The 13730-nt window shown below is 37.5% G+C and overlaps 1 protein-coding gene across 2 annotated transcripts in view; it reads left to right on the forward strand.

Annotated features, from left to right (window-relative positions):
• The window catches only part of SAMD9L (sterile alpha motif domain containing 9 like), a 29881-nt gene extending 21818 nt beyond the window's left edge, over window positions 1-8063 (forward strand). For both annotated transcript variants that reach the window (XM_081288058.1, XM_081288059.1), the window contains one exon: window positions 2981-8063. In XM_081288058.1, coding sequence (XP_081144184.1) covers window positions 3003-7757 — 4755 coding nt within the window. In that variant the 5' untranslated portion in view covers window positions 2981-3002 and the 3' untranslated portion in view covers window positions 7758-8063. The remainder of the gene's footprint in view (window positions 1-2980) is intronic.
• The last annotated feature ends 5667 nt before the right edge of the window (window positions 8064-13730 follow it).

Here is a 13730-nt window from a genome sequence, read left to right on the forward strand (position 1 = left end):
AAGGAGGAGAAAATAAAGTAAAAAGAGAGAAAGAACAAGAGAATTCAGCTCTTAGCAGGAGAAGAGAAAGAGAAACAAGATACAAACAAACAGAAACAAAACCAAAATAAAATAAAGAAACCAAAACCCCTAACCCCCAAAAGATAATGCAATGAAAAATAACTATATTTTCAAATGTTAAAAATGAGAAAAAATGAACATATATTTCTATGTATGTTCATAAACAAATCAGCACAGCAAGAACATCAAAACACACACATAGAGACACATACACACACACACACACACAAAAAAAAAAAACTAAACTAAAACTAAAACCAAAATGGCCAAAGGCAAAAGATTATTAATGAAAAATGAAGGAATCCTCTCCATTGAGGCAGTCAAAATAGTCAGCAAGAATGGATGTTTACTGTCTATGCCCAACTCTGCTTCTTTCAGTTTCTTCATGGGTTATGTAAAAAGAAAGAGAGACCAAGGGCTGGAGTTTATTGACCACTTTCTCTTTTTGTGCTGTTTACCAAGCTGCTAATTGCAGTCGTCTAACACTGAGCCTAGTTGAAATAGCTCTCAGCTTTCCTTCTTACCAGTATAAGATAGGATGGAAAGGGAGATACTGTTGAAGTTTTGTCTTCACAGACCTGATTGACGCACTCTTGAGTTGGAGTAGAGAGTGCTGCAGAGTCCTATGAGGGTCTTACAGCAGCTGAGGTTTAGGTCTAAACAGGCCTTAGGGGCTTTGTTGGGTGGTATCTGCTCTAGAAAGATTAGATTAATATAATCCTAAACCCCTAGCAAGTTTCCCTATCTCTGCTGGGAGTCTAGATCTTGTGAGCCTCCCCGGAATTCTACTCCTGGGCCAAGGAAGCTAATCCTCCACACACTCTGCTGCCCAGCAACACAGCCTTCCCAGGTTCACTCCCTGAATATATGCACATGTGCCTGCTCAGATTCCTGACCCACTTCAGCTGCTTACCTGAGCCTCCCCAGCAAAGGAGAAGCAAGTTGCTCTCCCCTTCACTTTTCTGACTTGAATGCCCCTGGGTACAATCTTCCCTTTGCCTTTTGCACTCAGATTTTGCTAGGTACACACGAAGTTTTCCATAGGTGCTTGCCAAGACAGTGTTTGCTCAGATCTCCTGGTTCCTACAGCAGCAGCTGCAGCATGGCCACCTCAAGATGGCTCCTCCTCAGTTCTCCATGGCCAGTTGGGAAACACTAGCACTTTTCAAACATCAGTTCACACTGCAACCTCTGGATCAACCAAGTTCAGGCTGCTTTAGGATCTGAGGATTTTCTGTACCAAATCTGCTGCTTGTGTTTCTCTCTGGGTATTATCTCTCCCCTCCATGGTGAACCAGTGCCACCGCCATTGCCACCACCAGCTTGGCTCCAATGTATCCTTTCTTCTCAGTTCAGTGCACCCACATTTCTGAGTCTCTAAGACACTCTGACTGCCCAATATTGAATTTTAGTGAAATCCCTCTTTCACATATATAAATGCAAAGCAGCACTCCTGCTGTGTGAATCCCGAGCCACAGAGCAACTAGGAATGCAGCCTTCTTCTAATCTGCCATCTTGAATCTCCCTCTCTAGATGAGCTTTTGCAAGAAATGTCAAATACATTTGGGTCAATTTGCATTTTTTCTAGACTTTGTATTTGGTTACCCATTAATGAAAACAAACAAAAAAAAAAAACAAAAAAAAAAAACAAAAAAAAAAAAAAACAAGAGTCCTTAAATCTTTAATTTCAAAAATTACAAATCTTTTAAAATGCATTCATTTTCTCTATTTTAATATTTGTTTTATTCAATCCTCAGTGCTTTTTATCTCTTTATATTCAGATATTTTGCTTTCTTGTTTTTCCCCTTAGTTAAACCAATCTGTTGATTCATCTTTTTGACTCTGATTTAGTAGGTCTGGGGGCCTGAGAATTTGCATTTTAGCCAGTTGCCAAGTGATGCTGCTGCTACTGGCTGGAGACCACACTTTGAGGCCATCACTCTTGATCTTGTCTGCACAATATAATTACCCTGGGATATTTTCAAAAGGACTAATGCCTGAAAACATCCCATCACTCCTTCGACTACTTGCAAGAGTCTCAGGCTTGCAGCCCCAGGTGATTCTAGTGTTTAGCCAAGGTTTAGAGTCTCCAAGGATCCAGTATTTTTAGACCTTGCAATTCAACAGAATACCTAATGGTAGTATCTTTGTCAGTCCCACATCCATAATTCAGGTGAAAATGATTTTTAATAAAGTTCAAAACTCGTACTGTCTTTCATACCTACTTTCAGGAAGGCTAGATCAGCTTTAACTACTGGTCTTTTCTTGTACTTTCTGCAAGCCACAAGAACTAGACAACAAAATCCATTATCCAAACATTTTACTGCCAAGTCTTGGAAAGTTCTAGCCTGACAATATGGATATCTGAAGTCCAAAAGACAATAAGTGATGATTTAACCAAAGCATTGTAACTATGTTTTAAAAAATGACCAGCTTCCAAGTTGTGAATAGCTTGTTTTCCTGTCCCCCAACCCATCTCCACTTACCCAGTTTCACACTCTAAAGTTTATTTTCAATATTCTGCTATGGGATCCAATTCTGTATTACTTAGGATTCTGGTTTCAAATTAAAAGAACACAACTTTCACCAAGTTAAGCCTAAAAGGGAAAATTTTTATAAGGATAAAAGAGTGTATCAACTAGTTAGCAGTTATTGATTTCATAACCAAGTCTATAATCACCTAGGAAAGAAGGGTATGCTGTAAATTATGACTATAAAACTGTTAAAATAATATCAATCAGTTTTAAGTAAGCCTTGGAAAATATTACACATATACATACATATATATATACACACACACATATATAGGTACACACACACACATATACACTACTTGTATAAGGTTATATACTTAATTTGACCACATGATTTCAACGATTAAAGTATAATACTAAAATACTCATTGTGTTACTTTTTCCAGGGAACAAAGTTACAGCTTTGACATGAATGAACAAGAAACTCTACCTGAAATGATCAAAGACTGGACCAAAGAGCATGTTAAAAAATGGGTAACTGAAGATCTTAAAATTGATGAGAAATATGGACAAATTTTGCTCAATGAAGAAGTGTCAGGATTAGTTCTGCAGGAACTAACTGAAAAGGATCTTAAAGAAATGGGGCTACCACGGGGTCCAGCACTTCTGATAAAACGTACATATAACAAATTGATTAATAGTTTCCCTAAAAATGACAATCAGGATTCAGTACAATCAGATCTTACAAAACCTTCCAAAAAAGAACAACAAAAAAAGCCAAAACAAACCAAAAAGGAGGAGGAAAAAATGTCATCCGGTATTGATCATGATCTCAGAGAGATCGGAGATACCACAGAACAACAGTCCATTCTTACGAAAGAAAGTGCATTTAGTGAAAGAACAAACACTAAAGATGAGAAAAAAAATGAACTACAGACTGAACAGTTGACTTGTATGTCATATCCTTTTGATCACTTCCATGACAGCCATCGCTACATAGAACATTATATTCTACAGCCTGAAACAGGACCACTGAATCTCATTGACCCAATTCATGAGTTCAAAGCTCTCACCAACACGGACACAGCCACAGAAGAGGACATCAAAATGAAATTCAGCAATGAGGTCTTCCGGTTTGCATCTGCTTGTATGAATTCACGCACCAATGGTACCATCCATTTTGGAGTCAAGGACAAACCCCATGGAGAAATCATTGGTGTGAAAGTCACCAGTAAGGATGCCTTCATTAACCACTTCAATCTAATGATCAAAAAGTATTTTGAAGAAAGTGAGATCAATGAAGCCAAAAGGTGTATTCGGGAGCCAAGGTTTGTGGAGGTCCTCCTGCAGAACAATACATCGTCTGACAGATTTGTCATTGAAGTTGACATCATCCCCAAACACTCTATATGTAAAGAAAAGTATTTCTATATTAAGATGCAATGCTGTACAGATAAAATGTGGAAACAACACCAAGATCATTCACTATTCATCAGAGAAGGAGCTAGCTCTAGGGATATCTTGGCCAACAGCAAGCAACGGGATATAGATTTCAAAAAATTTTTACAAAATTTCAAGTCCCTGGTAGCATCTAGAAAAGAAGCTGAGGAGGAACATGGGATGAAGGTGACTAAGAAAAAGAGTGAAGGATTAAAACTGGTTAAACTTCTCATCGGGAACCGAGAATCATTGGATAATTCCTATTACAACTGGTATATTCTTGTAACAAATAAATGCCACCCAAATCAAACCCAGCACTTAGATTTTCTTAAGGAAATCAAGTGGTTTGCTGTGTTGGAATTTGATCCTGAATCTGTGATCAATGGAGTGGTCAAAGTTTACAAAGAAAGCCGAGTAGCAAACCTTCACTTTCCAAGTCAGTACGAAGAAAAGACAGCTAGTGTGATGGAGAAGATTTCTACTCTGAATCTTTATGAGCAGCCCAGCTGGATCTTCTGCAATGGCAGATCGGACCTGCAAAATGAGACCTATAAACCTCTAGAACCACATTTATGGCAGAGAGATAGAGCTTCTGAAGTCAGAAAACTGATTTTATTTCTCACAGATGAAAATATAATGGCAAGAGGGAAATTTTTGGTGGTATTTCTCTTACTCTCTTCGGTAGAAAGCCCAGGAGACCCATTGATGGAAACTTTCTGTGCCTTCTATCAAGCTCTCAAAGGAATGGAAAATATGTTGTGTATCTGTGTAAACTCACAGATTTATCAACGATGGAAAGATCTACTACAGACAAGATTGACAATCTCAGATGAGTTAGCAAACCATACTATTTCCACTTTAAATATAGAACTGGTAAACAGTACTATCCTTAAACTAAAATCAGTGATTCAGTCATCAAAAAGGTTTTTGCCCTCCAGAGGAGGCGCCTCAGTTATCCTAGAGAAAAAGGACGAGGATACCTTGGTCGCACTGGAAATCCTCTGTGAAAATGAATGTAAAGACACAGACATAGAGAAAGATAAGTCTAAATTCCTAGAATTTAAGACATCAAAAGAAGAACACTTTTATCGTGGTGGCAAAGTATCCTGGTGGAACTTCTACTTTTCTTCTGAAAACTATTCCTCACCTTTTGTGAAACGGGACAGATATGAAGACCTTGAACGTATAATAAACGAGTGTGCAGAATGTCCTAAACCACTATTTGTGAAAATTATCAACCTTTATCACCATCCCGGCTGTGGAGGTACTACACTGGCTATGCATGTTCTCTGGGACCTAAAGAAAAAGTTCAGATGTGCTGTGTTAAAAAACAAAGCAACTGATTTTGCAGAAATTGGAGAACAAGTGAGCAAGTTGATCACCTACAAGGCAAACAGCCACCAGGATTATATTCCTGTGCTTCTCCTTGTGGATGATTTTGAAGAACAGGAGAATATCTGCATTCTGCAGAATTCCATTCATTTCAATTTAGAAGAGAAAGATTTGCTATATGAAAAGACACTGGTAATTATCTTAAACTGCATGAGATCCAAGAATCCAGAAGAAAGCGCAAAATTAGCAGATAGTGTCTCCCTGAAATCCCAACTTTCTCCCAAAGAACAACGAGCTTTTGAGATCAAACTGGAGGAAATTGAAAAGCAGCACAATAACTGTGAAAATTTTTATTCCTTCATGATCATGAAAGGCAATTTTGATGAAGCATATGTAGAAAATGTAGTAAGGAATATCCTCAAAGAACAGAACATTGACACCAAGGAAGCACAACTTGTTTCTTTCCTGGCTTTACTCAACACTTACGTTACTGATTCTACAATTTCATTGTCACAGTGTGAAATGTTCTTGGGAATTACATACACTAGCACATTCTGGAAACCTGAAAGCCTAGAAGACAAGCTGGGAACCTATTCTACACTCTTAATAAGCACAGAAGTTGCTGATTATGGGAGATACACAGGGGTGCGTATCATTCACCCTCTCATTGCCATTTACTGCCTAAAGGAACTGGAGAAAAGGTATCACCTAAATCAATGTCAAATTGCCTTGAATATATTAAATGAGAATTTGTTCTATGATTCTGGGATAGGAAAAGACAAATTTCAGCACGACGTGCAAACTCTCCTGCTTACAAGGCAGCGCAAGGAGCACGGAGATGAAACAGACACGTTGTTTTCCCCATTAATCGAGGTTTTGCAGAACAAAGAAATCGAAAAGGTCTTGACTGCAGGAAATATTCGATTCCCACAAAATGCATTCATTTGTCAGGCCTTAGCAAGGTATTTCTACATTAAGGAGAAGAATTTTAACACTGCTGTGGACTGGGCAAATTTGGCCAAAAGACGAGCGCCTAAAAATTCCTATATCTCAGATACAGTTGGTCAGGTCTACAAAAATGAGATCAAATGGTGGTTGGATGAACACAAAAACTGTACAAACATTACTATCAAAGACCTAAGGCATCTCCTAGATGCTTCTGAAAAAGCCTCCAGAGCATTCAAAGAATCCCAACTGCAAACTGATAGTAAAGAATATGAGATTCAAACTTGGTCACCACAAAAGTCCCAAAGAAGGTATGATACATATAATACGGTTGGATTCTTGGGTGAAATAGAAGTTGGTCTTTACACTATCCAGATTCTTCAGCTCACTCCCTTTTTCCATCGGGAAAATGAATTCTCCAAAAAATTTATGGCCCAATTTCTATCTGGAAAGGAGGGCATTCCTCCTGATCCAAAAAATGAATATTATTTGGCTCTTAGCATGTACACATACCACCTACAAAAGTTACAATCAGATTTGAAAAGGTGCTTTGATTTTTTTATTGATTACATGGTTCTCCTGAAAACAAGGAACACCCAAAAAGAAATGGCAGAAGTCATCTTAAGCAAGAAAGTCAGTCGCTGTTTCAGGAAATACAAAGAAATTTTCTGCCATTTGGATTTAAGTCCTTTAGAAGGCAAAGAGTGTCAGTTGCTCCAGGAGGAGAATTGCAGGAAAAGTCTAGAAGCTTTGAGAGCAGATAGGTTTTCTGGACTCCTGGAATATCTTAATCCAAACCACAAAGAGGCCGCAACCATCATGGAAAGTATAGTCGATAAATACACCTTCCTGTTGCAGCAGAACCCAAATAAACGGCTGACGAAGGAGAAACAGAATTTCATTTTGGCCAACATCATTCTCAGTTGTCTAAAACCCAGTTCCAAGTCCATCCAACCACTTACCAAGTTAAAAAAAAGGCTCCGAGAAGTCTTGCAACTTGTAGGACCAAGTCATCAGTATTCTGATCCTTATTTCTTGGCCTGCCTCCTGTTCTGGCCAGAAAATGAAGAACTAGATGAAGATTCCAAACAGATGGAAAAGTATGTTTCCTCTTTAACTAGATCTTTCCGGGGACAGTACAAGCGCATGTGCAGGTCCAAGCAGGCACGCACCCTTTTCTATCTAGGGAAGAAGAAGGGTCTCAACAGTATTGTTCACAAGTCTGAGATAGAGAAGCACTTCAGTAAAGAACCAAATATAAATGCCCTCTGGCAGAGTGGACGTGTGTGGGAAAAACAAGAAGTCAAAGATCTCATGCGTCAGCTGATTGGTCAGGCTGAAGGCAAGTTAATCTCTATAGAATATGGAACCAAGGAAAAAATAAAAATACCAGTGACATCTGTGTATTCAAGTCCCCTCAGAAGTGGCAGAAATATAGATAGAGTGTCCTTCTACCTAGGATTTTCCATTGAAGGTCCTATGGCATATAATGTAAAAGTGATTTAAAAATGTATTAGTTCAAACATGTTTATTCATATCTGCCTAAGATTGTGTTCCTTCTCCCTATTACCACGGCATTTTCATGACATTGTTGGATTAATTCTAGTATCATATTTTGCTTTGGTCTCTCTGAATGAATTATAAGCCTTTCTAGAAAATGAAATATGTTTACACGACAGAGCTCAACATACAGCCTAGTCAATTACTTAATATTTTAGACATGTATTTTCAAGCTAGCACATTTAATTAAGAAGTTTTAAATGGTATCCAGTGGTCAGACCATAATTGTTTTATAGATTAATAAAATCTATTTTAAATTCAATCATTTTTCAGAAATTTCTAAATTATTTCCTCACTGTGAAAGCAGGGATTTTACTAAGAAGAAACAATAACAACAACAAAAAACTCCTCCCATGTGTAGTGACCCGAAACCCAGAGAACCAGCCCCGAGTTCCACTCACCTCATTTTGGTGTCAGTAAAAACTCATGTGGGAGGTAAATATTTTGTTGTTCATTCTCCATTTTACTCCTTCCCAACACACACACACACACACACACACACACACACACACACAACTGCTTGTACCCATTGCCCTCTCCCAACTCATAGCTTCAAGAGGGAAGCAGAGCTTAAAAATGATAATAATACCAATATTCACTAACTGGAAGTCCCTTAATTCACTTGCCTCGTTTAGAGGTGAATCTGTTCCTTTGGTCATTCTTGTCTCTGGTGAATGTAGCCTTGTCTCCACCTGGTTTTTAGAACCCATATTCCCTGTTCACTTTTTCCATTCACTGTACTTCATTCTCTTTACTTATCAACGTGTGCTAGATGCACGCTGTTCTCTTTGAGATTCCCTTATTTTCATGCAACATTATCCAGATGATTATTCTGATTTGGCCTTCACAACTGGGTTCAAGACTCACTTCCACCAGGAAGTCTTTCCTGACCACCAAAATCCCTGCCTCATTAGAGGCCTTCCTTGTGGCAAAACATGCTCCTCACTTCCCAGTGCCAGCAATGACATCCCAGAAACTCATTCTCAGACCTGCAGCAGCCACAACAGTCTCACACTGCCTGCTGGAGCCAACAGACATTGAAGTAACAAACACATTCAGTTATCCATATCTTTATATCTCCTTAATTGCAACTTGATAGTCCAGTCTTCAAGACCAATTCCTCTTGTCATCAAGGAGTCTATGTCCTATCAGGGTTCTTGTCACCAGTATTTCTATGAATCTGGGGAATGAATGTTCACATGGTCCACAAACACATCCCTGTTTCTGGAAACCAAATCTGCGGCTAAGCCTGTTCCAAAAAGCTCTTCCTCATCTACAGTCAACCTTTGCATCTGGTCACAGACCCTCCTAAATGGCTGCCATGCCCCAAGTGTTCATAGACCTATGGTCATAGGCCTACCCCTTAATTCTTCACAACTCAGATAAGACCAGGCTAAAGTATTTAATAAGACACAGCTGAAGGCTCAACACACAGAGGGAAAGTTACAATTATAATAAAATGAGAAAAAAATTTTCACGTGAGTCATAACCATCAGAGTTCATATGCTTGGCCCTCCACCAGGTTTCTCAGGGCCTCTCTCTCCTCAGCCGTTTCAACAGCATGTGGTAGAGTGGTCCTTGCTCAATTCTCACAGATGAGACAAGGCCTGAACATGTATCCATGACTCAAAGTTTAGGCTGCAAATCCTCTAGGTTCCCAGAAACAGTTACGTTTTTCCAGAAAAGAAATATCATATGCAGAGATTTCACCCTAACCCAATAAGAAGGTTTTACCTATTATGCAGAGAAATTCAACTCCCCATTTCAGAGCAGTCTTTGCCTTATTCTTTTTTTTTTTTTTTTTTTTTTTGGAGAAATTCTAAAAGTTTATTGAAGTATGTTTAAGAAGCTCTAAATAAATGGAGAGAAATACCATGTTCATGGATGCAAAGACTCGATGTTATAAAAGGCCATTTCTACCCAGATTGGTCTATAAATCCAAAGTAATTCCAGCCAGCATCCTAGAAGGGTTTTTGCTTGTTTTGCTTTTTTTTTTGCCATACGATTTATTTTTATTTTTTTTAGTCATACATGACAGCAGAATGTATTTTGATATATAATACATACATGAAATGTACATACATCAATCATAATGTCTATTCTATTCTGCTGCCCTTCCTAACCCCCTTTATTCTTATTAAAGAATCAAAGAGCTCATTAAAATGCTTTACTCTGAAGAAGAGAAGTTCATTGGATTAGACAAAGGAGAATGAAGGAAAGGAGGGGGGGACAGAAATAGAAAAGATAAGAGAATTAATTGGACATGACTTCCCTATGTTCTTGTATGAATACATCAAATACAACCACAAGAATGGAAAGTTATATTCCATGTATGTATAATATGTCAAAATACACTCTACTGTCACATGTAGCTAAAAAGAATAAATTAAAAGAAAATTCTAAAAAAAAAAAAAATGTTTGACCCCAAACAGAGTCTTCCTTCAGAGGTAAATTTATGTTCTATCTACAGAAAAACTTACACAGTTGTCTCAAATTCCATTTCATCCTATCAGACCATCTGTTCCAACAATCCTGGAGTCTCGCCTCTGCTCAGGAAAGTCCATTAAAAATAGATAGATACAGTAATTTTCATCTAATTTTTTTTCTGAAGGCTACTTCTATTTTCTCCTTCCAGAGTTGGCATCAGGGAAATTTGAGAGTTAAAAAAAATTATTAAATTGAATATTTACTGGTTCACGTACATAATCTAGTGCTTCTTTCCTCAACTCCCTACTCATAAGGACTCAAGGCCTTCATATCATCTCCAGCCAGCCCCACCCACACTAGTAAATTAACACAACAAATAGTTATGCCAATAGGTCTTATAATTTGTAAACAGATTAAATCAAGACAGTTGGTGGGGGAAAAACAAACAAGCAAACAAAAATACTTAGAAAACAAGCCTCCAATGCAAGCCTAACTCCACTCTGTCATCCACCCAGGTAGTTTACCCAGGTAAGGTAGTACGACCATTTCCTCATTGGTGAGCTGAGGAAAATAAACTGTTTGCAATTACCTAAAGAGGATAAATTTCCTATACATGAAATTATACAATATGTGGCCTTTTGTAAATGTCTTTTTTCACTTCGGTATGTTTTCAAGATTTACCCATGTTGTATTGTATATCCATATTTCATTCCTTTTTTTTCTTTTTTTTTTTACTTCCAAACAAAAGTCTATTCTATGGCTACACCACATTTTGTTCATCTAATCATGAAGGGCAATTACTTTTACCAAGCGCGAAATTGATATTGTTCTATTGGTACCAAGTTCACTTAGTCCTTCTGCATGTTAAACACTAGAAGCTATTTTTGTCACTCCACTTTAGTCTTTGGCTAAGTGAGCCTTCACCATGCCTTCATCTAACCACACAACCTCAGTTTTCCCACACTGCATTGTTACTCCTGACCTCACACTCACTTTTATATACATAGGCATGTTGCAGTTTATCAATTTATATAATTTTAAGGAAAACCTACATTTCCCTAATAGTTGGAAAACTACCATCTTGGAAGCAAGAAATTGAACAGTAAAATAAAAAACAAACAAAAAAATCCAATTTTTTTAGCTTATTACTGAAGCCCAAGTTAAATGAAAAAAAAATCATAGGTTTGAGAGGTTTTTTTAAGACAAGTTGAAGTATTTTATTTTTTAAATTTTATTTGAGAAAGAAAAGATTATTCCCAATTATTGTATCTTAGTCTGTTTTCTCTTGCTAGTAGCATAATGCCACAGACTAAAGGGAAGGGAGTGGGCAGGGGGTTAGAAATGATGGTGGAGCGTGATGGACATCATTATCCAAAATATGAAGACACGAATTGGTGTGAACATATTTTTATATACAGCCTGAGGTATGAAAAATGTGCTCTATTTGTGTAATATGAATTGTAATGTATTCTGCTGTCATTTATTTTTTAAAAATCAATTAAAAAAGAATTTTTTTTAAAAAAAGAAAGGAAGTTTATTTTAAATCTCAGTCCTGGTCCAAGATCAAAGGGCCACATCTGGCTAAGTGAGCCTGGTAATGACTTTCTTTACAACAAAGTCCTAAGGCAGTAAAGGGCATCATACGATGAGTGATGGGGAATGTGATAGACCTTGCCAAGTGGCTTTTTTAGCAGACCCACTCTTGAGGAGAGCCCATTAACTCACTAATCCATAATAATCTGTATGAACAGATTATTCCATTGAGGGAAGAGCTGTCCTCAGCACTTACTGGTCCCACCTGGTCCCACCTCTTAAGCTCTCACAATAGGGAATCAACATGACTTTCTGAAGAGAAAAACCACATCCAAACCACAGCAGTATCCAACACTCCTGAGTGATCTAAGAGCCAGGTTGGCTCCTATAAAGACTGTGAATCCCATATTGTAAGGTCTCATGAAAGATGAATAAATATGGACCCTTTAGACCAGCAGATCTCTTACAGAACAGTCATTCTATGTTCCAATATGAACAATCGTTCCTCAAAATTCATGACTAGATAAAGAGACTGGGTTAGAAAAAATTAAAAGTATATTTTCAGCTTGGTATCATTCTGAAGGGACATTGGTATGTTAGTTTGGAAATACCTGTGACCTGACATATACACCCAATATTGAATCTGTAATCATGTGTTTAGTATTTAGAGTCACAGACTCTTAAAGAGACATGTAGCAAGAAGGGAAAAAAATTAAGAGAGGTCAAAGGTTTCTGCTTAAAGATGAATAACACTTGAATAAATAAAGCATACTCATGAATGCTCCAAGTCTAACCAATTTAAAAAAAAAAAAAAAAAAAAACTTTCTGTGGAATAGAGACTTTTTTGTCCAAACATGCCTAGTCCCTGTGTCAAAGAAAGTTAGACCTGTCAGGTGAATATTTGGCAATGTTGTATCTGCAACTCATACAATCCAAGCCAATTCCTGGAGGGAGTCAGCTCTTTCAAGGACCTTGTGTGTACAAAGATTGAAGATGTATATTGGCTATAAATCATCATAGGAAATATCCAACTTACTCTTACAGTCTTAGAAAGTGCTAAGTGGCATTCAAATTGTGTCATGATGAACCATGTATAGGCCCATACAGAAAGAAAAATGAATAATAGAGAGTTAATAGGCAATATCCAAGGGTGTTGCTATTATTTTAAAAGATATCAACTATGTGTGAAGGAGCAAGATCTTCCTGGAAGGACACAATATCCATATGTGACCCTGATATGTCACTTTGCCTTGTTCTTCCAACAAGATGTTTTAAACATCTAAGTGCTCACTGGATATGTACAAAGCAGATTAATTTTTGCTGCCTTCTCTTGAGAGCTCCAAATGATAATCATTGCAGATAGTGTAAAACTATATACATTCAATTACAAGTGCCACGTCTGACCACTCCTAAGGTGGTAAGCACACGCTAGAAAATTCTAACATCTGGTCAGTTATTGTGGCTATCAATTAAACCCAAACAGCAGTTACTCTCAGAGATGTAGAGAAAATTTGTACATGACTGGCAGCCTCAGGCTCTTGATACTGAGGTGATCAGTATCATTATTTCTTTACTCTTCCACTAGCCAAGTGAACTCCTGATCTCATGTTGACTTGTGCAGCGGCCTGACCATGCATCTACTCCTACAGATTTGTCAAATATTTTGTCAACACTTTACCTTTAATATATATGTACTCCCATTTTATTTTCAGAGGTATAGCTAAAATAAGGTAATCAGAATAAGGAAAAGAGAGAATAGTGGAATTTTAACAACTCTGAAACTGGGTGTTGGATACAAAAGGGTTCATTATGCAATTTTTTTACCTTTGAAATTTCCCAAATATGTGGTGTTTTAAACTATGCTATCAAAAGTATGTTTAATGATGTGATAAAATATAATCTATATTTTGCTAAATGGCAAAATAAAAACTTAGATGCTATATTAGTTATCTTTCTCTC

Source organism: Spermophilus citellus (assembly GCF_964194105.1).
Source record: "Spermophilus citellus genome assembly, chromosome: 3".
Classification (NCBI taxonomy): Eukaryota; Metazoa; Chordata; class Mammalia; order Rodentia; family Sciuridae; genus Spermophilus; species Spermophilus citellus.